The sequence below is a fragment of the Rhinopithecus bieti genome, unplaced genomic scaffold (assembly GCF_001698545.2).
Source record: "Rhinopithecus bieti isolate Rb0 unplaced genomic scaffold, ASM169854v2 scaffold_6907, whole genome shotgun sequence".
In the NCBI taxonomy this organism is placed as follows: Eukaryota; Metazoa; Chordata; class Mammalia; order Primates; family Cercopithecidae; genus Rhinopithecus; species Rhinopithecus bieti.
In genome coordinates, this window is record NW_016805647.1 from 3287056 (window position 1) to 3314761 (window position 27706).

At 43.6% G+C, this 27706-nt stretch overlaps 1 protein-coding gene across 17 annotated transcripts in view; it reads left to right on the forward strand.

Moving 5' to 3' along the window:
- SCMH1 (Scm polycomb group protein homolog 1) overlaps positions 1 to 27706 on the forward strand; it is a 234045-nt gene that overhangs the window by 196427 nt on the left and 9912 nt on the right. For all 17 annotated transcript variants that reach the window (XM_017873241.1, XM_017873244.1, XM_017873245.1 and 14 more), the window contains 3 exons: positions 15669 to 15869; positions 17958 to 18149; positions 27292 to 27471. In XM_017873241.1, the coding sequence (XP_017728730.1) occupies positions 15669 to 15869; positions 17958 to 18149; positions 27292 to 27471 (573 nt within the window). The remainder of the gene's footprint in view (positions 1 to 15668; positions 15870 to 17957; positions 18150 to 27291; positions 27472 to 27706) is intronic.

Sequence of the window (27706 nt, forward strand, 5' to 3'; positions counted from 1 at the left end):
AAAAAAAAAAGCCTGGGCTATGTTGCCCAGGCTGGTCTTGAATTCCTGGCCTCAAACAATCCTCCTGCTTTAGCCTCACAAAGCACTGGGATTACAGTGAGCAATTGTGCCTGGCCTGTATTGTGTTTTTTTAATTTTAAATTTCACTTGTTCATTGCCACTATATAGGAAAGTGATTGACTTTTTATATAATAGCTTTGTATCCTGCATTCTTGTTATAATCACTTATTAATTCCAGGTTTTTTTTGGTTATTAATGATTTCATATTCTCTGCATAGACAATGATGTCACCTGAGAACAAAGTTTTATTTCATCCTTCCCAAACTGCATTATTTTCAGTCTATTATTTTTTAGACTTTTTGTCTTACTGCATTAGCTAGGACTTCCAGTATGATGTTGAAGACGAGTGGTAAGAGGACGTCCTTGTCTTGTTCCTGATTTTGGCTGGAAAGCCTCTAGTTTCTAACCATTAAGTATAATGTTAGCTGTAGGTTTTTGTAGATGTTATTTATTGAGAAAGTTTCCCTCTATTTCTAGTTTCCAATCGTTTTTATTATGAATGAGTGTTGGATATTGTCACATCCTTTTCTGCATCTATCGATATGATTATCTGATTTTTCTTACTTTGCCTGTTGATGTGATAGATCATATTAATTGATTTTTGAATGTTGAGTCAGCCTTGCATACTTTGGATAAATCTCACTTGGTCATAGTGTATAATTCTTTTTTTATATTGTTCAATTTGATTTGATAATATTTTGTTGAGAACAGTGCTAGCCTCATAAAATAAGTTAGAAAATATTCCTTTTACTTCTATTAATAACTTCTAAACGAGATTTTGAAGAATTGGTATAATTTCTTCCTTAAATGTTGGTAAAATTCACGAATGAACCTATCTAGACGTGGTACTTTCTTTTTTGGAAAGTTTGGGTTTTTTAAATTAATTCAAATTTTTAATAGATATAAACGTATTCAGATTGTCTATTCTTGTTTGAGTTTTGGCAGACTGTCTTTGAAGGAATTAGTTCATTTCATGTAGGTTATCAAATTTGTGGACATAGAGTTGTTCATAGTATTCCTTTATTATCTGTTTAATGACAATAGGATCTATAGTGATATCCCCTTTATCATTTCTGATTTAGTAATTGGTGTCATCCCTCTGGTTGCTTGTTTTGTTTTTTGTTTGTTTGTTTGTTTAGTTAGCCTGGCTAGAGTATAATTGATTTTATTTATCTTTTCATCAAACCAGCTTTTGGTTTCACTGAGTTTTATTTTATTTTATTTTATTTATAGACAGAATCTCACTCTGTCACACAGGCTGGAGTGCAGTGGTGCGATCTCGGCTTGCTGCAACCTCCACCTCCCAGGTTCAAGTGATTCTCCTGCCTCAGCCTCGTGAGTAGCTGGGGCTACAGACGTGCACCACCACACCCGGCTAATTTTTTGTATTTTTAGGAGAGACGGGGTTTCATTGTGTTAGCCAGGATGGTCTCGACCTCCTGACCTCGTGATCCACCCGCCTCAGCCTCCCAAAGTGCTGGGATTACAGGCGTGAGCCACCGTGCCTGGCCCACTTCATTGATTTTTCTCTGTTGATCTCGGCTCACTGCAACCTCCACCTCCCATCTTCAAGCAATTCTCCTGCCTCAGCCTCCCAAGTAGCTAGGATTACAGGCATGCGCCACCATGCCCAGCTAATTTTTGTATTTTTAGTAGAGATGGGGTTTCACCATGTTGGCCAGGCTGGTCTCGAACTCCTGACCTCGTGATCTGCCCTCCTGGGCCTCCCAAAGTGCTGGGATTACAGGCGTAAGCCAATGTGCCCAGCGTAATTTTAAAATATTTTTAGTAGAGACAGGGTTTTAACATGTTGGTCAGGCTGGATTCGAACTCCTTACCTCAAGTGATCCACCCACCTTTGCCTCCCAAATTGCTAGGATTACAGGCATGAACCACTGTGCTTCGCCATTTCCAAATATTTTTTAAATTTCTCTTGTTATTTCTTCTTTAACCTGTGTGTTATTTAGAAGTGCATTGTTTAATCTCTTAACTATTTGGTGATTTTTTTCATGTATCATTCTGTTGTGTTCTGAAAGAAGACATCATATGATTATTCTTTTAAAATTTGTTCAGGCTGGGTGCAGTGGCTTACGCCTGTAATCCCAGCACTTTGGGAGGCTGAGGCCAGTGGATCACTTGAGCTCAGGAGTTGAGACCAGCTTGGGCAACATGGTGAAACCCTGTCTCTACCAAAAATTCAAACAATTAGCCAGGTGTGGTGGCATGCACCTGTGGTCCTAGCTACTCAGGAGGCTGAAGTGTGAGGATCCCTTGAACCTGGGAGACAGAAGTTGCAGTGAGCCAAGATCACACAACTGTACTCCAACTTGTGTGAAAGAGTGAGACCCTGTCTCAAAAAATAATAATAATAAAAATGAGAAAATTTTTAAAATTAAAAAATATATATTCAGGTGTGTTTTTTGGTCCAGCATGTGATCTATCTTGCTGAATGTTCTATGTGAGCTTGAAAAGAATATGTATCCTGCTGTTGCTGGATGAAGTAGTCAATAGATGCCAACTATATTTCATTTGATTGAGGGGCTATTGAGTTCAATTATGTCCTTAGGATTTTATGCCTGTTTGATGTGTCCATTTCTGATGGGGGTGTTATAGTCTCCAACTATAATAGTGGATTTCTCTGTTTCTCCTTGCAGGTCTGTCTGTTTTTGCCTCAAATATCTGACACTCTGTTGTTAGGTATGCACACATTAAGGAATAATATGTCTTCTTGGAGAATTGGCCTCTTATTATGCAATACCCCTGTCTTTCCCTGATAATTTTCCTTGCTCTGAAGTCTACTCTGTCTGAAGTTAATATAGCTACTACAGCTTTCTTCTGATTAGTGTTAGCATGGTATATCTTTCTTTACGCATTTACTTTTAATCTATGTATGTCTTTATCTTTAAAGTAGGTTTCTGGTAGATAACATAAACTTGGGTCTTGGTTTTTGTTTTTTTTTTGTTTTGTTTTTTAGTTTTTTAAAAATAATCATTTACAGGCCGGGCGCGGTGGCTCAAGCCTGTAATCCCAGCACTTTGGGAGGCCGAGACGGGCGGATCACGAGGTCAGGAGATGGAGACCATCCTGGCTAACACGGTGAAACCCCGTCTCTACTAAAAAATACAAAAAACTAGCCGGGCGAGTTGGCGGGCGCCTGTAGTCCCAGCTACTCGGCAGCCTCAGGCAGGAGAATGGCGAAACCCCGGGAGGCAGAGCTTGCAGTGAGCTGAGATCCGGCCACTGCACTCCAGCCTGGGCGACAGAGCGAGACTCCGTCTCTCAAAAAAAAAAAAAAAAAAAAAAAATCATTTACATTTACACCTTAGCAGAGTTCAAGCTCCTCTCATCCTTCTAACCTGGTGATCTTTCATTAGCTTTACAAAGACAGTTTAGTTTTGGGGAAAGGCTATTATCGTTTAAACTATAAACTAAATGTCTCCCAAAGTTAGCTTGCCCCAAGCCCAGGAATGATTAAGGGCAGTTTGGAGGTTAAAGATAAGATAGGAGTTGATTAGATCATATCTCTTTCACTGTCATATTTTCTTACTATTACAGTTTTTGCAAAGGTGGTTTCAGATGAATTAAGATTAAGAAAAATAGGCCAGGCACAGTGCCTAACACCTTTAATCTCAGTACTTTGGGAGGCCAAGTTGGGAGGATTGATCACTTGAGCTCAGGAGTCACCAACAATGTAGCAAGACTTCTCTACTAAAAATAAAAGTTAAAAAATTAAGCATAGTGGTGCATGCCTGTAGCCCCAAGCTACTCAGGAGGCTGAGGCAGGAGGATCACTTGAGCCTGAGAGATTGAGGCTGCAGTGAGCTATGATAGCACCACTGCACTCTAACCTAGGTGACAGAGTGAGACCCTGTCTAAAAAAAAGAAAGAAAAGAAAAAAAAAGTTATAATTTTGTCTTTACTTATTTCTTCTTTGATGCTCTTCCTTTCTTTATATAGATCCAAGTTTCTGATCTATATCATTTTCCATCTTTCTGAAGAACCTCTTTTAACATTTCTTACAAGGCAGGTCTACCGGCAACACACTCCCTCAATTTTTCTTTGTCTTTTTTTTTCTCCCTCACATTTGAAGAACAGTTTTGAAGGGTACAGAACTTTAGGTCAGTGGGTTTTTTTCCTCTCAGCACTTTAAATATTTCACTCTTTTCTTGCTTGCATGGTTTCTTACGAGACATTGGATATAATTCTTGTCTTTGCCCTTCTATAGGTAAAGTATTTTTTTCCTCTAGCCTCTTTCAATATTTTTTATCTTTGATTTTTTATACTTTGAAAATGATATGCCTGGGTGTAGATGTCAGGGTTTTTTGGCATTTTTCCTGCCTGGTGTTCTCTGAGCTTCCTGACTCTGGGATTTGGTGTGTGGCATTAATTTGGGTAAATTCTCAGTCATTATTGCTTCAATTCCTTTCTCTTTTTCTTCTCCTTCTAGTATCACCATTATATATAGATTATGTCTATTATAATTATCCCACAGTTCTTGAATATTGTGTTATGGGTTTTTTTCAGTCTTTTTTCTCTTTGCTTTTAATTTTGGGAGTTTGCTGCCCTTGAGATACCTTTGTAAAGGAAAATTAGAAATTCTCTGGACCCCCCCCAAATTCCTTATGAAACGAGAGAGTTCCCTGACCTACCTCGTAGGACATGTGATAGGGGTGTGGCTTGTCTTTTCAGTGCCGTGCACTCAAACCCCTTACAGGAGGGGGAACACGTAGATGGGCAAGTGCAAGAGCCTAGGTGAGCACTTTTGGGGCACTGGCCCCACAGTAGCGTCTAAGGGTAGGTGCCTATAACTCCTGAAGCCCCTATGGGCATGCTACCGTGCTTTAGCTCTGCCATCCACAGATGGCTTAAGTGTAAACCAGCTCAGTGCCCTCTTGGTACCCAGATTCTTGTCTGGCATCCAGGAAGAATCAGGTCACACACAGACTTGAAGAATGGTGAATGTGGGGGTTTTACTGAGTGGTGGAGGTGGCTCTCAGCAGGATGGATGGGGAGCTGGAAAGGGAATGGAGTGGGAAGATGATCTTCCTGGAGTTTGGCTGTCCAGCAGCCAATCTCCTCTCTGACTATCCCCAGCCAAATACTTCTCGACGTTCAGATGCTCCTTCTCTTCCCTCCTTCTCTGCTGTGCCATTCTGCCACTCTTCTGCTCATCTGCTCATCTGCTCATGGATCCTGGGGTTTGGGGTTTATATGGGTACAGGATAAGGGGGCATGGCAGGCCAAAAGGCAACATTTGGGCACAAAAACAGGAATGCCTGTTCCCATTTAGTGCTGTGGGTTTCCAGGCTTGAGGGTGGGGCCTTTGCCAGGGATCTGCCTTCTTCTACCCACTATTTCCCTGTCTCCTGTCTGTATCACTTATGCAACAGGGAAGGGTAAACCTGGGGGCTAAGCCATGTAACACCATCTTCCAGATGAATAGCTGTTACTAGCATTATGCATTAGCCAGATCCCCAAAGGAAAGGTAAAAGCCTCAGGCATCCATGAAGGACTGCCTGCACAGATCATTCACAAGTAAACTCCTTGATGGTCTCCCATAAGCAAGGACACACTAGCTGCAACTTTGGGTCTACAATCTAAGTCTAGCTCTTAAACTCCACACTGATAATGTCAGTATCATATCTTCTCAGGTGCAGAACAAAGACAAAGGGGACCAGTCATTCCTCCACCAACCCAGAGATGTCTGCATAATTGATTCTTACTTTACTCTGTTTTTGCTCTTCATTCACCTTATCTTGTATAAAATGTAGATTTGCCAAGCACTTACTAAAGTCTCACAAGAATGTAACCATTCCCCTTACCGCCTACCTGCCCTCCTTTAAGAAAATGTATAAATAAGGCCGAACATGGTGGCTCATGCCTGTAATCCCAGCACTTTGGGAGGCTGAGGTGGACGGATCATGAGGTCAGGAGATCGAGACCATCCTGGCTAACACGGTGAAACCCCATCTCTACTAAATACGCAAATAATTAGCCAGGCGTGGTGGCACGCACCTGTAGTCTCAGCAACTCAGGAGGCTGAAGCAGGAGAATTGCTTGACCCTGGGAGGCGGAGGTTGCAGTGAGCCAAGATTGTGCCACTGCACTCCATTCTGGGTGACAGAGCGAGACTCTGTCTCAATAAAAACAAAAACAAGAAAGAAAATGTATAAATACTAAAATCCTGAAAGTCTCTTTGGAACACCCACAGATGTGTCTGTGACTCGTATTTTCCCCAGACATTCTCTGGAGCTGGCTTAATAAACCTTGATGGATTGAGACTATTTCTTCAGTCACTCATTCAGTTATCATGCTCAAATGCAGCAATTCTTCCCTTAGCCATGTCTAACCTAATAATGGGCCAATGAAAGGCATTCTTCATTTCATTTTTTTTTTTTTCTTTTTTTTGAGACAGGGTCTCCCTTTGTCTCTCAGGCTGGAGTGCAGTGTGCAGTCACAGCTCACTGCAGCCTCAACTTCCCAGGCTCAGGTAATCCTCCCACCTCAGCCTCCTGAGTAGCTGGGACTACAGGCGCACGCCACCACACCTGGCTAAATTTTTTGTAATTTTAGTAGAGACGAGGTTTTGCCATGTTGCCCAGGCCGGTCTTGAACTCTTGGGCTCAAGCAATCCACTGGCCTTGACCCCCACAAAGTGCTAGGCGTGAGCCACCGTACCCAGACCACTCTTTATTTCTGTTACATTATTTTTGATCTCTGGTGTTTCTTTTTTATTTTTTCTTGGAATTTCCATCTCTCTGCTTACATTGCCCATCTGTTTTTGCATGCTGTCTACTTTATTCATTAGAGCCCCCAGCATGTTAATCATAGTTGTTTTAAATTCCCAGTCTGATAATTCCAGCATCCCTGCCATATGAGTGTGCGCTTTTTCTTCAGTGATTTTGTCCTTGAGTATACCTCAAGGATAACTGGACATGATGTACTGGGTAAAAGGAACCATGGTAGGGCCAGGCGCAGTGGCTCATGCCTGCAATCCCAGCACTTTGGGAGGCCAAGGCGGGTCACTTAGGAGTTTGAGGCCAGCCTGGCAACATGGCAAAACCTCATCTCTACTAAAAGTACAAAAAAAAAAATTGCCAGGCCGGGCGCGGTGGCTCAAGCCTGTAATCCCAGCACTTTGGGAGGCCGAGACGGGCGGATCACGAGGTCAGGAGATCGAGCCCATCCTGGCGCGAACACGGTGAAACCCCGTCTCTACTTAAAAAATACAAAAAATTAGCCGGGCGAGGTGTGGCGGGCGCCTGTATCCCAGCTACTCGGGAGGCTGAAGTCAGGGAGAATGAACCGAGGCGGGAGCTTGAAGCTGACTGAGACCGCCACTTCACTCCAGCCTGGGCGAACAGAAGCGAGACGAAAAAAAAAAATTCCAGCAGGGTGTGGGAGCTGGACAGGAAATCACGTTTGAACTTGGGAGTGAGTGCAGGAGCTGAGATCATGCCACTGCACTCCAGCGTGGGCAACAAGCGAGATCCTGCGCAAAAAAAAATAAAAAAAAAAAAAAAAAAAATCACGGTAAATAGGTCTTTAGTGATGTGGAGAAATGGCAAGCATTCGACAGTCCTATGACTAAATCTCAGTCCTTCAGTGAGCCTTTGCCTCTGGGCTGTGAACTTAACAAGTGCTTCTGGTCCCCGCCCCCACTTCTTTGGGTTGGACAGAATCTCCTGGAGTGCAGTATTTCTCTACTTCCGAATGGAAGGCTAGCGTTGGCTGGAGTTGATTATTTCTCTTCTTCCAGATCAGTTAAGCTCTGAAAAATCCCTAATAGTTTAGGCTGTGGTAAAATAGTTTCTCCTGAGGGAAGACCTTGTTGAGAACAGAGTGCTCTAGTATATTTCAAAATGGTTCCTTTTCCCCTCTCCCTGCCAGAAGCATGAGGGTATTTTTCTCTTATATTTACTGTGAGAATCTGGTTGAGCTCCTGGAGGCAAAACTCACAAAAGTTTCCCCCTCCTCCCCAATGACTGGGACTCCCTGGAGTTTTAACCTCAAACTTCTTCACACTGAGCCTCTGACAAGTCATCAAGTACAGTTTAGGTTTTCCTACCCTAGCACTGGTTCCAGAGACTTCGGCTTATTCACCTGTCTCTTCAGATTTGGGGGCTAATAGTTTGCCCTGAGATCTTACTTCTCTGACAGATCTAAGGATTGTTGACTTTTCAGCTTACTCAGCTTTTTACTAGTTGTTAGGATGGAGTGGCAACTTCCAGACTCCTTATGTGCCAGACCCTTCTCTGAATTTTTTTAATAACCTCCAATTAAATCAGAAAAATAAATTCTGATTTAGTGGATCTAGTAAAAAAAAAAATGACAGTATACACAAATATCCTTATGACCTCAAGATTGGGAAGGATTTTTAAAATAAGACAATAAGCATAAACTATAAAGGAAAAGATCAATATATTCTATATTAAAATGAATACAACTCATATCTGCGCCACATGGCATCAGTTGGGGTGGCTCAATTGGGGCTTATAATTCCATTCACATAACTAGCAAAACTCGTGCTGCCTGTTGGCTCTCACCAAAGGATAGCTTGGGCTTTGCCATACTATGGTGGCTGGGTTCCTAGAGCAAGTTTCTCAAGAGATAGGGAGTGGAAGCTACCATTTTCTTAGGGCCTGAGCCTCAAACTTAGCATAGCATCATTGCCACCATATTCTATTGATCAGTCCGTCCCAGAGCCTAGATTCAAGGGAAGAGGAATAGACCGCACCTCTCAATAGGAAGAGGGTCAAATAATTATGGGCCGTATTTTAAAACTACCTCTCTATTCTCTGGACATGGATTATTAACATTTTTCCCACTTGCAGAATTTATTCTTGCCCTCACAAGATTCCCCATCAGAAGTCTCATTATTTTACACCAGTAGGCTGAAGGTCTAGGATCTCATCATCTAAATCAGGTCCCAGTACACGAGGCCTCTTAGGTGTGGTTTGTCAAGGATACCTCCTTCAGTGTGGTTCTTCTTGTCCTGACGACCTGTGAACTAAAGAAAAAAGTTGTCTGCTCACTACCTACCTAACACACAGTGGTGCAACAGACACGAGGTAACTTTTATGGATACTTTATTTTCAAAAGGGAGGAAACCTGAAGACATGCAGCAGTCACTGATCTATGGAAATTCTGGGGCCAGGTACGGTGACTCACACCTGTAATTGGAGCACTTTGGGAGGCCGAGGCAGGCAGATCATGAGGTCTGGCTAAAACGGTGAAACCCCATCTCTACTAAAAATACAAAAAGTTAGCCGGGAGTGGTGGCAGGACTACTCCTGAGTAGTCCCCAGTACTCGGGAGGCTGAGGCAGGAGAATGGCGTGAACCCGGGAGGCGGAGCTTGCAGTGAACTGAAATCGCACTGCTGCACTCCAGCCTGGGCGACAGTGAGACTCCGTCTCAAAAAAAAAAAAAGGAAAAAAGAAATTCTGAAATCCAACTGGGCACATGTTGGCCAACTCCTTAATTAGGTCCAGTGTGACTTTCTGGGAGTTGTTTTCCATGTGTCTTGGGTTTTATCCTCTGAATCATCTTTTCTTTTTCATAAGAAAACTGAGATTGCCTTTTTAGTTTTCTTCCTGCCTATATAAGGTTGGGCATCCAAATGATTTTTTCCATTTTGTACCATCTTTCTTGCTCTTAGTCCAAGCTGTCAATGCTTCTGCCAGAATGATTCTCTCAGAAATGTGAGAGGTTTTTCAGCTAGGCATAGTGGCTCACACCCATAATGCCACCACTTTGGGAGGCCAAGGTGGGAGGATTCCTTGAGCCCATGTGTTCAAGACCAGCGTGGGCAACATAGTGAGAACCCTTCTCTACAACAAAGTAAAAATTAGTTGGGCATGATGATGCACACCTGTGGTACCAGCTACTCAGGAGGCTGAGGTGGGAGGACTGATTGAGCCCTGGAGGCCAAGGTGGCAGTGAGCTATGATCATGCTTGCCACTGTACTCCAGCCTGGATGACAGAGCAAGACCCGGTCTCTAAAACAAAAGAAATTTGAGGGGTTTTCTTTGCACTATCAGAGTTCACTTCATTAGACAAAAGCCACAACTACAAGTCTTTTAATGAAAAGCCCTTCTCTACTTTGGGCTTCCTATTCAGCTGCTGTAGGACAATACTCAAGATTCTTAAAAACCCATGAGGCTTGCCCTTAAGATTCTTAGAGAACCTTTTAGGCCTGAAAGTCTGAACAGTCTTACATCTTTCTTATATCTTAAAGAATTTTACTGTCCTTTTCTAGAGTAAAAACCCTTTCATAATTTATAGTTTTTTGCCTTATAGAGAGACTGAAAATAAGAAGAAATTTTATTTGTAAATTCTGCAAGTCCTGGGGGTATGTGGAGGGGTGTGTGTACATGTTTTGAAGCTCATCTCTTGTCTTGCATTTTATCATAAGCAGGGAGAAGCCAGGTGATACTTTCATTACTTTGTCTGGAAATCTCCTTAGCTATTTCCTTGAGTTCATCAGATATATTTCTTATTTCCATGTTACTGTAGGCAACAATCTTGTCAGACTTTCAACACTTCCCCTTTCATCGATCTCCCAATAAGATTTTCTTCACTTTCCCTTAAACCTTCACTGACAGCCTCATTGAGACCCTTTAGGCTTCCATTAAAACTCTCCTCGAGGCTCCTTCCGTTTTCGCTGACACTCTCTATGGTCCTTTATGCTTCTTTCTGCTGCCCAGGTCCAGAGCCAATGCCATGTGTGTCAGACTTCTGTTACTGCAGCACCCTATTTCTGGTACCAGAATCTATCCCAATAATCTTTTGCCATGTAACAAACCACCACAAAATTTCATGATTTAAAACAACAATGTGGGCAGGCCTGGGTAGAGACAGTTTGTCTCTGTTGCATGCAGCATCAGCTGGAGTGGCTTGACTAGGGCTGAAGGATCCACTTTCACCACATGGCCAACCAGCTGGTTCTGGCTGTTGGTTTATCTCCAAATGGACCTCCCTACAGGGTGGCTTTGCTTCCTCACACATGTTAGTTGGGGTCTCAAAGCAAATGTCCCAAGAAACAGGAAGTAGAAGTTGTCAGTTTCTTAATCCTTGGGCCCAGAAACTGGTACAGTGTTGTTTCCGCATAGTCTAAAGGCTTTATAGTTTTGCCTTTTATATTTCGTTATTTAATCCATGTAGAATTTTTTAAAATCATCACCAGACTAGTTATATTACTTCCTTTTTGTGTATTTTAACTGAGGTAAAGTTTCTACATTTAGTGAAATGTACAGATCTTAAGCGTACAATTTGGCTGGGCACGTTGGCTCACGCCTGTAATCCCAGCACTTTGGGAGGCCAAGGCAAGCAGATCACGAGGTCAGGAGTTCGAGAGCAGCCCGACCCACATGGTGAAACCCCATCTCTACTAAAAATACAAAAATTAGCCTCGCATGATGGTGCATGCCTGTAATCTCAGCTACTCAGGAGGCTGAGGCAGGAGAATCGCTTAAACCCGCAAGGCAGAGGTTGCAGTAAGCCAAGATCGCACTACTGCACTCCAGCCTGAGCGACAGAGAGAGACTCCATCTCAAGGAAAAAAAAAAAAAGTACACTTTAATGAGTTTTAAGCACCCATGTAACTACAACTCCAAGCAAGATGGAAGACATTTCTGCCACACCTGAAGTTCCCTCATGCCTCCTTACAGTTGGTCTCCACTTCCACCTTTATTCTGATTTTTATCACCATAGATCAGACTTCCCTATTCTTGAACTTAGTATAAATGAATCATACTATATGTACTCTTTTGTATCTGGTTTATTTCACTCAATGTTTTAAAAAGCACCCATGTTCTTGTGCCTATCAGTAGTTCCTTCTTTTTTACTGCCAAGCAATATTCCATTAAATGAATATACACTCACATATTGCTTAATCACGGGGATATGATCAGAGAAATGCATCATTAGCCAGTATCCTCATTTTGTGAACATCATAGTGCATCGATCTTCAACCTTTTTGGCACCAGGGACTGGTTGTGTGGAAGACATGGACCATGAACCAGGGGCAGGGGGGATAGTTTCAGGATGAAATTGTTCCATCTCATATCATCAGCCATTAATTAGATTCTCATAAGGAGCACACAACCTAGATCCCTCACATGCGCAGTTTACAATAAGGTTCATGCTCCTATGAGGATTTAATGCACTGCTGATCTGACAGGAGGTAGTAGTGCTCACTCACCTGCTGCTCAACTCCTGCTGTGCAGCCCCTTTCCTAACAGGCTGTGGACCCCTGTATTGGTCTTCAGCCTGGGGGTTGGGGACCCCTGTCATAGTATGCTTACTCAAACCTAGATGGTATAGCCTATTGCTCCTAGGCTACAAACCTGTACAGTATGTTACTGTGCTATAGGCAGTTGCAGTACAATGGTAAGTATTTGTGTATCTACACATGCATAAAGATAAAAAGGATACAGTAAAATTATGGTTTAAAAGATTTTTTGAATGGTACACCTATACAGGGTACTTACCATGAATGGAGCTTGCAATACTAGAAGTTGCTCTGAGTGAGTGGTAAATGAGTGGTGAGTGAATGTGAAGGCCTAGGACATTACTGTACACTACTGTAGACTTTATAAACACTGTACACTTTGGCTATACTAAATTTTTTTAATTTTCTTCAATAATAAATTAACCTTCACGTACTGTAACTTTTTTACATTATAAACTTTTTAACTTTTTGACTTTTAATAACACTTAGCTTAAAATACATACATACTTTACAGCTGTACAAAATATTTTATTTTATAAGTTTTTTTCTATTTAAAAAACTTTTAGATTTATTTTATTTTTTTACTTTTTAAACTTTTTTGTTAAAACCCAAGACATACACACACATTGGCCTAGGCCTACACAAGATCAGGATCATCAGTGTCACTGTTTCCTATCTCTGTATCTTGTCCCACTGGAAGGTCTTCAGGGACAATAACATGCATGGACCTGTCATCCTGTGATAACAATGCTTTCTCCTGGAATACCTCCTGAAGGACCTGCCTGAGGGTGTTTTACACTTAACTTTTTTAATAAGTAGGAGTACACTCTACAATAATGATAAGAAGTATACTAAATACACAAATCAGTAACATAGTCATTTATTATGTTACCAAGTATTATGTACTCTACATAATCCTATATGCTATACTTTTTTATATGCCTGGCAGTGCAGTAGGTTTGTTTACACCAGCTTCCTCACAGACACATGAGAAATGCATTATGCTATGACTTTACATTGGCTACAAGGTCACTAGGTGATAGGAATTTTTCAGCTCCTATGAGACCACTGTCATATATGCAGTCTGCCATTGACCAAAATGTCATTATGTGGCATATGACTGTATCACAATTTGTATATCTTCTCTTTTCGGTGGATATTTGGGTTGGTTCTAGTTTGGGGTTATTATGAATAAACTATTATGAACATTCTTATAGGTGTCTTTTTGTAGACACCTGTTTTTGTTTATTACTCTTCTTATCTCTCTGGGTTCCTGCATTTTGTTATTTCAGTAAAAGAGTCACATTACTAGATGTGAAAATTCTGTTTCTTAAAAGACTTCAGTTAATCCTTATTTTATTAGATCTACCTCACACTCACCTCCAAAGGCACCAACTCTGCCAATTCTTAGGCCTTTTGCAAATTATGAGAGCGTGGTTCTCATCACTCCCCACTGCTGCTTTAAGGTATGCAGCTTTGTTGGGTCTGTTGAGTCAGTCACTACCTTTCCAGTCTGCTTTCCACCTTCCTAAATTTTATTGTCATCTCCTCTCTTATCTGGCTCATTTTAGTGAGTTTTTGGAGAGAACATAGTTAAATATATTTGTTCAATTCATCTTGTTTACCCTTTTCTTCTTTTTTGTTTTTATGTTTCTCCTGTCACTTCCCACATACCACCTCCCTACTTTCTGTTTTCCATTTCTTCTGTCCATGTTGGTTCTCCTTAAATTAGAATTATGAAGGTGGAGAATCCTCAGAGAGCATCTGGCTCAGTCACTTCATTTTTCAGGTGGTGAACCTGAGACCCAAAGAGAACAACAGTCCATCCACAGGCCACACAGCTACTGCTCTTACCTTTTCTACCTTTAATAGCAAAGAGACTTTTGCCCTTCTACCTCTCCAGCTAGTGAGCCACAACCACACAAGAAAGAAGAGTACTCACTACTCAAATGGGAAACTGGAAAGCAGATGGGGGAGAAAATGTCATTCTTGACCAGGTTGCTGTGGGTCCTGAGGAGAAAACAACTCCGGAGACAACTCTGTTAGGATGGCCTTAGTCTCCCATACCCACTGCATCCCTTCCCCACTGCAGTGCCAGGTGGAGGCCAGTAGCTAGGAGAGTGCTTAGCTGTCTTGCGGCCCTCAGGCTCTTTTCACTTTTTTTTTTTCTAGAGGGTCTCACTCTGTCATCCAGGCTGGAGTGCAGTGGCATGATTACAGCTCACTGCAGCCTTTAACTCCTGGGCCCAAGCAGTTCTCCCACCTCAGCCTCCCAAGTAGCTGGGACCACAGGCACATGCCACCTAGTAAATTTTTTGTAGAGATGTGTTCTCACCGTGTTGCCCAGGCTGGTCTCAAACTCCTGGCTTTAAGTGATCCTCCCGCCTCAGCCTCACAAAGTGCTGTGATTACAGACGTGAGCCACTGCGCCCAACGTTTTTTTTTTTTTTCTTTTTTCTTTTTTTTGAGACCGAGTCTTACCTGTTGCCCAGGCTGTAGTGGTGCGATCTCGGCTCACTGCAAGCTCCGCCTTCCAGGTTCAAGTGATCTCCTGCCTCAGCCTCCCAAGTAGCTGGGATTACAGGCGCCCGCCACCACGCCCAGCTTTTTTTTTTTTTAATTTTTAGTAGAGATGGGGTTTTACCATCTTGGCCAGGCTGGTCTCGAACTCCTGACCTCATGATCCACCTGCCTCAGCCTCCCAAAGTGCTGGGATTACGGGCGTGAGCCACCACGCCCAGCCCAACTTATTTTTTTAATCCAATTTTTTGTTTTTAATTTTTACTATATTCTTTGGGCATGAATGTAGATGTAGAAGACAACAAAGGGACTTTAAGGCCCCAAACAGAAAGCAAGGCAAATGATCAATGGTGCAACTATTCTAAATCCAATGACATACATACACACATGCACTCACACACACACACACACACACACACACACACACACACACACATGCCCTTGCTAATATTGCCATTGCCCCACAGCTCCTTACACGTATATGGTAAGAGGTACAAAGAATATGTGAGGCAACCAAGTACAAAAAAATTGAAGTAGTACAAGTGGGGAATTGTTTTAGATTTTCTTTTCAGTGCACAGAAGACAAAGTGCAAACTCTGTGTCTTGGCCTTTGGTCTGGGCCACTCTTCCAGTCTTCCCACAGACTTTGATCATGCAGTTTGGGTTGGCAGTAGCTGGGCACAGCCTTTTCTTGACCCTCCACCTCTACCTCCCACAGCATTTCACCAGCTTAGCTGCTAGGAATTCTGTTAGGAACCAGAGGCCAAGGTATAAAAGATGGAATAGGATACCGTTCTCTGACTTCTCTATCCCAGAGACTCTTGAAGCTTCTTTGATTCTTTGTCTCCCATAGTTTGTATCTACTTGAACAAGAATGGCAGCACAGGCCCCCACTTAGATAAGAAGAAGGTCCAGCAACTCCCTGACCATTTTGGACCAGCCCGTGCGTCTGTGGTGTTGCAGCAGGCTGTCCAGGCCTGTATCGACTGTGCTTATCACCAGAAAACCGTCTTCAGCTTCCTCAAGCAAGGCCATGGTGGTGAGGTTATCTCAGGTAAGCACTGTTTGGCTCATACTGCCTCCCAGCCAGAAGGACCCACTTTCTCAACTGGTTGATTTCTTGTAAGGCATCCTGGTTCCCACTTCATACCTGTAGGCTCTGGAAAAATGTGAAGGTATTCCATTCCTTATCTCCAACCCTCCAAGAGCCCCTCTGAGCCTTATGCATACCTCTGCCAAAGAGAATACCCACAGATTCTGCTTCACTGAGCCTCTAAACCGATTCCCCCCATCTACCTGATTGGCCTTTCCATACAGAAAGTATAGGAGAAAGAATCCAGAGGGGGCTATGTTGTGGCAGCAGAGGGGTTTCTCCAGACTATCACAGCCTCCCACCTGGTTTCAGGAACCAATGAACTCCTCTCTCATTCCTTTGACTCCTTAGCTTCCTGGTCCTAAACCAGGCCCAGTAGAAGAGAATTAAATCCCGGGGTGGTTGGGAAAAGTCATTTCCTTTTTCTTTACTGCTATGAGAGTTTGATTCAGTGGCACAGTATATTTTGCTCTCACAGAATACTTACTTTTTCTACTGTGCCCTGATTCTGTTTCAGTTTTCCTAAATCCAAAATCCTATTTAGCCACTAAACCTAAAGACTTGACCTAGAGCCTTTCAGTCTTAACTGATGCTATTCCATAATCCCCTGCTCCTCCTCCCTAGCAGGTTGTAATAACCAGCTTCAGGAAACCCAGCTGGCATGGAAGACCCCATCAATAACCAGACTGTATTATTTTAGCAAACATTTATTGAACCCTTACTATGTGTCAGGTGATTGTCAGACACTGGCCAGGAGAAGGGGAGAATAGAAGATGACAGCTTAGGCTCCATACCAGTGAAAAAGAAGAATGTATGTGAGAAGTGCTATAGCTAACTGTGAGAAGTGCTATAATAGGGATATGTGTACACAGTGGTGTGGGAACCCAGACTAGGGATTAATTGACTGTGAGGAAGATGGAGCAGACAGGCAGGGAATTATTATAGAAGACGGAACTGGCCAGGTGCAATGGCTCACACCTGTAATCCCAGCACTTTGGGAGGCTGAGGCGGGCGGATCACCTAAGGTCAGGAGTTCAAGACCAGCCTGGCTAACATGGCAAAACCCCGTCTCTACTAAAAAAAAATAGAAAACATTAGCCAGGCATGGTGGTGCACCCCTGTAGTCCCAGATCCTCGGGAGGCTGAGGTAAGAGAATCACTTGAACCTGGGAGGCGGAGGTTGCAGTGAGCCAAGATCGTGCCACTGCACTCCAGCCTGGGTGACAGAGCAAGACTCCATCTCAAAAAAAAAAAAAAAAGAAGACTGGGAAGTGCCTGGGAAATTAAGCCTTATATCCCTTCTGAGGCCCAGGCTACTCCCTGGTCTCTTCTTTGTTTCTGTGTAGTGGTCTGTAGGAACCTAGCCTAACTGCTTCTCTTTAGCTGCTCTCACCTATACCCCCTCTAGGGTTCTTCTGCCTCAAAATTGGTTCTTGAGAATGACCTATCTCCCCAAATCCCCAAGTCCTTGCTGCCCTCAGGGACAAATACACAGGTCTTTGCTTTGTAAGGATTATGCTGATATATTTTACAGAAAAGATGATAGAAAGTAAACTAACACCAAGCATGAAACAGTTCCAAATGTTGCCAAAATTCTAGTGCCCTTATATAGATCGGAAATTGTGTACCCATACCATTGCTGGCTATGGCTATATTCTACTGTTCTGCCTAGCTTCTCTGTTCTTAGGCAGTTCTTGTGAAAATAGCACCCTAAATGAGCCGATTTCCTGGGGGAGGTCCAGCCAAGTGATGGAGCAGACAGAATTATGTTCATAGTTGTTTTCACAGGTTGAAAAAAATCATTCCAGAGCCCAGGGTGCAACAGACCTGGCCTGGCCACTCCCATATTTGCAAGCCCTTTACAGTTGGAGACAAAAATCAAAGCCCTCGAGGGAGGGAGTTAAAGGGAGGGAGGGAGGAAATGTGGGGCACTGGTTCCCTTTGTGTAACCAGGTAAGCCTGAGACAAGCAGTGGGCTGTACTACTCCTGCCCAGTGCTGTACTCCACTGCCAGGCTGACATGCTTGGCCCTGTTTACTCACTCCACAGCCGTGTTTGACCGGGAACAGCATACCCTCAACCTCCCAGCAGTCAACAGCATCACCTACGTCCTCCGCTTCCTGGAGAAACTCTGCCACAACCTTCGTAGTGACAATCTGTTTGGCAACCAGCCCTTTACACAGACTCACTTGTCACTCACTGCCACAGAGTACAGCCACAGCCACGACAGGTACCTACCAGGTAGGAGCTGGGATGGGGCCTGGGCTGAGAGTGGGGGACAGGGCTAGCAGCAGCACCTGCAGGGGCCCAGGCCTTCAGAACTACTGGCCTGGCACCTACTATCCAGAGGTCTGCTTTTCTCTCCCTTACCTTTGCCATATTTGAGACTTTTCAGCCTCCTCTCATCTACTTTTTCTTCAGGATCTTGTTTTCTGTCTCTAGTATTACTCCTATTTCCTCTAGATCCTTATCCCTAGATAAAAGGTGGTTTGCAATTCCCCTTCTGAGTTTCAGACTGCATGTGGAGCCACCGAGAAGTCACAGAATGTCTCCTAGTGTGAACCTGGCAGCAAAGGCCTAACACAGATCTCCCTTGCCAGCAGGAAGGTTTAGTCTAAGGCTACAGATTGAGAAATGTGCTCCTTGGTGATTGGCCATCTATTCTTTCCTTTGGCACATGGCCCTAACTTCCAGCACTGCCAGTCTAGCAAGTCAATTCAAGTTCCTGCTATTTCTAACTCGGCTGGAAAATAACTTTCTTAGTTAACATACCAGACCCACAATGGGAAAGCAGATGCCACGTGGCCAGATCAGTGACTAAGTACTTCCGAGAGAGATTAAAGATTCAATGGAACTCTCATCTCTCATCTGGAACCCAGGACACAGAAGAAGGGAGGGAAGAAAAGCTCAGCCTTAAACATAGCAAGGTAGGTCATTACTGAGAGGGAGGAAAGGCCCTTAAAAAAGCCCTGCAGATTGTGTCCTGAGCAGAGAAATAGAGAGGGGTGCTGTCAGTGTGGGCGCTGTGCTGTCTGTTGATGGGAGGGCACAATTCTGAAAGGTGTCTTTTCCGACCTGCCTCTACACAAACAAGTCTTGTTTCCACACTGCCTTCCCTGCTGTCTTTTCATCACAGTCTTAACAGAATCACCTCCGATAAAAGCACTGCTTCTAGAGAATGTGCCCAGGGAAGTGACTGTTCCCCCATTCCCCTTCCCCCTTTCCCTCATAGATTCTTCTGTACCCAAATCCGTATTGCTTATGTGACTTGCAAGCAGATCAAAAAGATACCTGAATTTTAAATACTCTTTGTGGGGGCCAGACCACCTGATCCCTGCAGCCATTTCTGTGATCCCCTGGCTGATCCTTTTCTGTGGAGGGAACTTCTCCTCACCTAACCCATGCTAGATTGCTTTCTTTCAGTACCAGAGTCTCTGAGAATAGAAAAAGGCATTTTGACTTGCAGTTAGAATGCTGCACTGGGAGTCTGGACTGGGCATGGTAGAGCTGGTACAGACAAAGGCAAGTTGTTAAATACCTCCAGTTAGGCATTCAGGAACTCTGATCTACATTTCAGATGTGAAAATTAGGCCTACCTGGGATTCTGAAAGAAGGGATGCATGAATGGGGGTAGCATATCCATTAGTGTAGCTGCTAGTTTAAAAAGAGATTTCTCTAAGAAATGGGAACTCCGAATTCTTAAATGGAATGCCATCATTAAGAAGTGAGAGAAATACACTGGTAGCAGCATTCAGAGACTGGTAGGGATGTACCTCATGGGCCTGCAGTCCCAAAAGTGGTTTGGGACTGGGGCATGACCTTTCCTGGGAATTCTGCCCCAATTTACATCTCTCTGATTCAGCCACTAGATAAGAGGAAGCAAACTTAAGCCAGACTCTTCTTGCCTCACCAGCTAAGAGAAACAAAGACCAAGGTATCACATTCTACCATTGGCTGCTACCTCTCCCTTCCCCATTTTCAGACAGATTGAGCCCACTTTTTGTGTCCTCCTCTGCTCTTAAGCTGTTTCTCATCATGGGTGCTCCGCAACTTGTCTGCTCTCACTCTAGTTTCTATTTGCTTCCCTGAAATTAGCCTTTAACTATGCCCAGACAAGCCAGAGCCTTGCCTAAACTTCTAATTCCTCTGTGCTTCTTAGTGTATCCTTTCTGCCTGCCTGCCTGTCTGCCTACCTTCCTGCCTGCTTGCCTGCCTTACTGACCCTTTGCCCCACCTCTGATCTTATCATTTCCTGTGTTTTTCTGATTAGTTACCCAAACCTCTGCCAAAGAGTTCAATCTGTACAAGAGCTGTCTTTTGCTTTGCCCTTTGGATCTGGTATTTATGACTCCTGCCCTTCTGCCTGGCTACACGCTTCTACTAGACATCCATAGGTACCACCTCTGTTATCTGGGTGCTTACTGGCCCTCTCCCTTTCCTATAGCCTTGCCTCCAAACTACCCTACCACTTACAGTCCTGGCCCAACTGACCATGCACTTCCGATATAGCAGGTGGTCACCCAAAGCTCAGGGAGATTTCATATCCCATTAAGCTTTCCTACCTAAGTTGAGACTATTACTTTTTTTCTCCAATATTTTATTTTAAAAATTTCAAACCTACAGAAAAATTACAAAAATAGAACAATAAGCAACCATAAATTCTTTGCCTACCTTTACCACTTAACTTTTTGCAGTATTTACTGTTTCTCCTAACTATATATACACATATAAATATACATACTTGTTGAATACCTGTATATTTAAAATACGTTTTTCATTTACTGAACCATTTGAGAATTAACTGCAGATGAGAGATTTTATCCTTAAATACTTTTGTGTTTATCTCCTAAGAATAAGGAACATAATAGTATTATTATGATTGAGAAATTTAACATAAATAAAAACTAATGAGGCCAGGCACGGTGGCTCATGCCTGTAATCCCAGCACTTTGGGAGGCCAAGGCGGGCAGATCATGAGATCAGGAGATCAAGACTATCCTGGCTAACACGGTGAAACCCCATCTCTACTAAAAATACAAAAACTTAGCCAGGCGTGGTGGCGGACGCCTGTAGTCCCAACTACTCGGGAGGCTGAGGCAAGAGGATAGCGTGAACCCAGGAGGTGGAGCTTGCAGTGAGCAGCGATTGCGCCACTGCACTCCAGCCTGGGCGACAGAGCGAGACTCCGTCTCACAAAGAAAAAAAATTAATGAAATTTAACATTAATAAAATACTACTAGGCACCAGCCGGGCCAACATGGTGAAACCCTGTATCTACTAAAAATTCAAAAATTAGCTGGGCGTGGTGGTGCACGCCTATAATCCCAGCTACTCGGGAGGCTGAAGCAGGAGAATCGCTTGAACCCAGGAGGCGGAGGTTGCAGTGAGCCAAGAGTGTGCCACTGCACTCCAGCCTGGGCAACAAAGTGAGACTCCATCTCCAAAATAATAATAATAAATAAATAAAATACTACTAGCTATTATGTAGTTATATATGTAGTTTATATATGTTAGAATTTCCCCCGTTATATAGTTATATATGTTAGAATTTCCCCCAGTTGTCACACTAATGTCCTTTATAGCTGTTTTTTCCTAATCCAGGATTCAATAAAGGATCATCCACTGCATTTAATTCTCCTGTCTCTTTAGTTTCCTTTATCTAGAACAGTTATCCAGCGCTTTTTTTTTCTATCTTTCACGACATGACATTGGCATTTTGAATAATCCAGGCCAGTTGTTTTACTTTAGGTCATCAAATATTTACAAATACTTACTCTGTGCCCAATTCTATACTAGACTCTAGGGAGACAGAGGTGAGACAGACTCCATCCCTGCACTCAAAGAGCTGAGACGGGGAGAGATGTGTGAACATGTATGTGGTCAAAGCAGAGCACAGAGGTACTCTGGCCCAGCAAAGCATGATGAGCAAGGAGTACAGTGAAAGAAGTCAAGGGAGGATTCCTGGGGGAGGCGATGTCAGAGCAGAGTCTCTTCTTCAGAACTATACATGTGGCTGGATCAAATAAGAGGCTGGTGAAGACTAAGTAAAAGAAGCCCAGCTGGGCACAGTGGTTAAGGCCTGTAATCCCAGCACTTTAGGAGGCCAAGGCAGGGGGATCACCTGAGGTTGGGAGTTCGAGACCAACCTGGCTAACAAGGTGAAACCCTGTCTCTACTAATAATACAAAAATTAGCTGGGCGTGGTGGTGCATACCTGTAATCCCAGCTACTCGGGAGGCTGAGGCAGGAGAATCGCTTGAACCTGGGAGGCGGACGTTGCAGTGAGCTGAGATTGCGCCACTGCACTCCACCCTGGGTGATAGAGCGAAACTCTCTCTCAAAAANTGGCTGGATCAAATAAGAGGCTGGTGAAGACTAAGTAAAAGAAGCCCAGCTGGGCACAGTGGTTAAGGCCTGTAATCCCAGCACTTTAGGAGGCCAAGGCAGGGGATCACCTGAGGTTGGGAGTTCGAGACCAACCTGGCTAACAAGGTGAAACCCTGTCTCTACTAATAATACAAAATTAGCTGGGCGTGGTGGTGCATACCTGTAATCCCAGCTACTCGGGAGGCTGAGGCAGGAGAATCGCTTGAACCTGGGAGGCGGACGTTGCAGTGAGCTGAGATTGCGCCACTGCACTCCACCCTGGGTGATAGAGCCAAACTCTCTCTCAAAAAAAAAAAAAAAAATGTATTTTTTTATCACCCTAAAAATTACTGAGAATGGTGAAAAAGATATTGTCCCTACCTTCAGTATTAGGGACAATATGAACATGTATGTGGTCAAAACAGAGCACAGAGGTACTCTGGCCCAGCAAGGCATGATGAGCCAGGAGTATGGTGAAAGAAGAGGTCAAGGGAAGATTCCTGGGGGAGGTGAGATCAGAGCAGAACTATGCATGTGACTAGATCAAATAAGTGGCTAGTGAAGACTAAGTAAAAGAGGCCCGGCTGGGTGCAGTGGCTCAGTATGAGGCAGAAGATTGTATTGATTTCACTGGTGTCAGTGACTATTAAGTTTAGCTGTAACTGAAATCTACCCAGCATTAAACTCCGAGTCTGCTGTTTTAGGATTCTCAGGTTCCTCTCTGTTAGAGGAAGTGGTTCATTGCCCATGACAATGGTACCTTGTGCCTTTCTTTCCAGTTGTCAACCCGGTCTTCTGAGTTAGTTTTAAACTGCCAGAATCCCAAGATTCACAGTGGTTAAAGCCAAATAAAAACTGAAATATCAGGATGTGCCCTGATCCCCACATAGGTTTCCAACCTAGAATTGTCAGAGTTTTAAGATGATGCAAATGTGTATAATTCATTGAAGCACACTGGCACATGTCCGCTTTTCAGGTGGACCTTCTTGGGACCAGAGCTTAAACTTCAAGGTGTCAGGAAGACCTCCAAGGCTCTCCTCATCCAAAAGAGATGCACCCAATACTGTCTGTCTTAATATCCTGTTTCTTTCCTTTGTTGTAATTACAATAGTTGCTAATATTTTTAGCTACCTGTATTTTGTCATCTGCCCCACTATAGTAAATATTCCATGAGTATAGGGACAATATCTTTTTCACCATTCTCAGTATCCATCATCCTAACTGTCACATGGTAAGTATTTAATAGTATTTGTTGAAAGAGTAGTAAAGGATGTGGGAAGTAGTTCAGAGAGGGATTTTTTTTGTTTTGTTTAACACTGAGAGTGATTTAAGCATGCACAAGGACTGTGCTGTCTTTGGGTCCTGCGTTAGTGTAAGAATTTTCTTAGATCAGCATCTCTAGTTCCTTGGTCACTCAGTTCACACCCATAAAGGGGAAAGCTTGGTTATGAGCATGGAATCTTTGCATCTTGGAAGTGGAAAGTACTCTAGAGATGATCTAGTATCTAGCCTAACACATGAGGGTGGTCGTCTGACCTCTGCTTAAATATTCCTGATAACAGGTTTTCTCTATCTTTGGCAATTGATTTTATTGTTGGGCAGTTCTGACTGCTAAAAGGCCCTCCTTTTTTTTTTTGTTTTTGTTTTTGTTTGTTTGAGCTGGACTTTCACTCTCGTTGCCCAGGCTGGAGTGCAATGGCGCGATCTCAGCTCACCGCAACCTCCACCTCCCAGGTTCAAGCAATTCTCCTACCTCAGCCTCTGAGTAGCTGGGATTACAGGCATGTGCCACCACGCCTGGCTAATTTTGTATTTTTAGTAGAGACGGGGTTTCTCCATGTTGGTCTCTCCATGTTGGTCAAGCTGATCTCGAACTCCCGACCTCAGGTGATCCACCCGCCTCGGCCTCCCAAAGTGCTGGGATTACAGGCATGAGCCACCGTGCCCAGCCAAAATGCCCTCCTTTTTAAGCTGAAATCTGCCTTCTTACAACTCCTGCCCCCATTCCACTGTCTGTATTCCAAAAGAGCAAATCTACCTCCAATCCTCTTCTTTTCCCATGACTGCCCATAGGGTGTTTCTCTCCCTTGACTTTTCTCCAGACGATGCCTTCCCAAGGCCTTTCCCCTTTGGATGATCTTGAGGTTCCTCACCACCACTCTGATCATCCTCCACCGGGAACTCTAATTGTTAAGGTCAGCTTTGCAATGTGATACTCTGAGAAGAGCTGCTTCTCACTGAAAATACATGCATAAGGGCTAGGTCCTTATCCATCTGTTCACCTCTGCATGTACCATAACTAGTATAGTGGCTGTCACACACACAAAGGGTGCTCAACAAATGTTTGTTTGATCCCAGTTGCTCCCGTATCTCCAGCATATCAATAGTAAATTTTACACTGACCCTAGGAAGTTTAAGCATTTTTCATCTCCATTTTATAGATGGGCAAAGGAATCCTATAAAAAGGCAGGGATCATTGACTAATCAAGTCTTCCAGCCCCAGTCTTTGACACCTGGGCCAGTGGTTTCAAAGTCTATTTTGTTTTGCCAGTAGAACTCCTTTTTTTTTTTTTTTTTTTTTTTTTTTAAAGTTTTTGGCAAAGGTAAAATTGTGTATGAAATTTGTACACACTCCAGTGCATAAAAATTAAAACCAGAGAAGCTGGGATGAGGCCCATAGCTCTTCTTACTTGGCCTCCCTGTGGAGGGCTCACAGGGCTCTGTAGAACACAGTTTGAAGGTATTGCAGTCTTCAGGCCAGCTGCGGTTCCTCACATCTATAATCCCAACACTTTGGGAGACTAAGGTGGGCAGATCACTTGAAGCCAGGAGTTCAAGACCAGCCTGGCCAACATGGCAAAATCCTATCTCTGCTAAAAATACAAAAAAAAAAAAAAAAAAATCAGTGGGGCGTGATGGCACGCACCTGTAGTCCCAACTACCTGGGAGACTGAGGCATAAGAATTGCTTGAACGCAGGAGGTGGAGGTTGCAGTGGAGTGCAGTGAGATTGTGCCACTGCATTCCAGTCTGGGTGACAGAGTGAGACTCTGTCTCAAAAAAAAAAAAAAAAAAGTATTTGCAATCTTCTATCCTGGCACTGTCCTAGCAAAGAGAGCCTTGTTTGATCAGCTTTGTGAGGATTAGGACCTCCCAGAGCTTTGGAGCATGATGCTTTCAGTATATCTCATTAGGATAAGATTTCATGACTTGCCATCAGTCCAGATTTTCAGACCCTTCAACTCAGCATCTGCGTCTCAGTGTTCTTAGCATTGCTGAAAGGAAGAGACACTGAATGGTTTGTATCAGCACCTGGTAAGCCCCTGGCTTTGTCATCATAATTATTCTTCACATCTGTTAGCTCATGTGAGGCAGACAATACTATCCCCAGTCTTAGCTGAATAAAATGAGAGCTAGAAGGGTGAGGTTACCCTGCTGATAAATGCAGAAATTGGATGAAATATTTTTCTTGAACTATCACAGATAGCTTAGATTTGCCACTTCAACTCCGAATGAAATACAAAATAATAATTTTTCACATTCATAAAGTTCATCCCTTTACATTTTCTCATTTGATGTTCTCAGCATGATAGGGGATGATTTTTCCCCATTTTACACATGAAGAAGCTGGTGCTTAGAGAAGACAAGCTACTTGTCTAGAATCACATACCTAGTGAAAGGCAGGAGCCCAGGTGTAGAACCCAGGTCTCCTATATCCTGGATTGGATTCCCATTCATGTCTCAAAATGGGACCCTGCTAGTCATTTTTCCTGGAAAATAGGAATCAGAACCCTCATCTGCAGAAAGGAGGTGGGATATGGCTTAGGTATTATGGACCCTCAAAGACTTACCTTTTCAGAACCACTTCTAGGAAAGGGTTTCAACAATTAGCCTCCTTGATATAAAGGCAAATAGCTGTCTAATCCTAGATTTTACTTTGAGCTTATAGTTGCCAAGCAATTTTAGGTAAGTATTAGAAAGCAGTCCTTAAATCCTTAACCATCTTAACATTGAGGACTTACTGTGTGCCAGACAATATGCTCAAAGTTAGTGTTCGTCAGAGGCTCCGAACAAATCCCAAGCATTACCTAAACACTTGATGTCTTTGAAAAATGATAAAGGACAGTGTTATGCTCCAGTACTCAAGACACCCTCCACAAGCAGAGAATGCTGTGGCCTGGGCTGAGGAATTGATCTGTTTTGGGTAGAACCCAATCATGAGGAGTCTGCTTCAGGTTCTTTGTACAGTGATAGGGTGTTGCCACCCGGTATTGGACCATGGGACTGGGTATAGAAACATCAGGGTAAGATTCCCTTTACAAGGAAAGACTTTCATAGCCATTCTTTTCTGATATTCATAAGCTCCTTGGAAGAAAGGGACTTCCCATGTTGTAGATGAGGAGACTAACATTCTCCGAGAAGCACTCTGCTGAATGGCAGAGCCAGATTATACCCCTGATTCTGATCTCCATGCCCAAGCTCACGGCTCATCAACCCCAGATTCCTTGAAGTGTTTCTGTAGAATAGGGCAGATACAAAATGAGAGATGAAACATAGGAGCAGATTCTTTGCAAACAAGCCTTTAACCAAGCATCAAGAAGCATTTCTGACATATCCTGCTGGTTGAGCAGGGTACCTTTTAAAGTACCCTCGTCTAAGCAAATGTATCCCAGCTCTAGCATGTTGTGTCTAAGGCAGTCTCTTCCATCCTAGAATAGCTCCATTTGTTTAAGATGTTCCTTATCCAGAAAAAGCATAGGGCATCTAGACCAGAAAAAGCCTCAAAGACCATCTAGTCTAAGAGAAAGAATTTCTAAAGAGACTGAAGTCCAGAGAGTGACACTGAGCTTGACTAAGGTCACCTCATGAGAGCCACAACCATGACTGGTACACAGGCCTCCTGAGTCCCTGCCTAGGGCTTTCTCTTCTGCTGTTGCTTGCTCTGCTCAAACAGGTACCTGGGAGCCAGCACTCTGGCAGTCCTTCTAAGCTCTAACTCTGGTTTTACTGTTTTTCAGGTGAAACCTTTGTCCTCGGGAATAGTCTGGCCCGGTCCTTGGAACCACACTCAGACTCGATGGACTCTGCCTCGAATCCCACCAACTTTGTCAGCACCTCCCAAAGGCACCGGCCCTTGCTTCCATCCTGTGGCCTCCCACCAAGCACTGCCTCAGCTGTGCGCAGGCTATGCTCCAGGGGTAAGCTTACCAGAGTCCTGGCCCTCTTTCCCTCCCTCACTCTTTCCTTCACTTCCTTCCTGAGCTCTGGGAGGCCAGAGAGGACCTAGTTCTGTTGCCCTCTGCCTGGTGGTGGGACTAGGGGCTGGACTTACTCTTGTGCCTGACCTTGCACCTGGGAGGTAACTGGAGCTCCAGGATTGGCTTGAGTATAACAGAAACTAAGAGCCAAAGACCTAGACCCAAAAGGAACAGG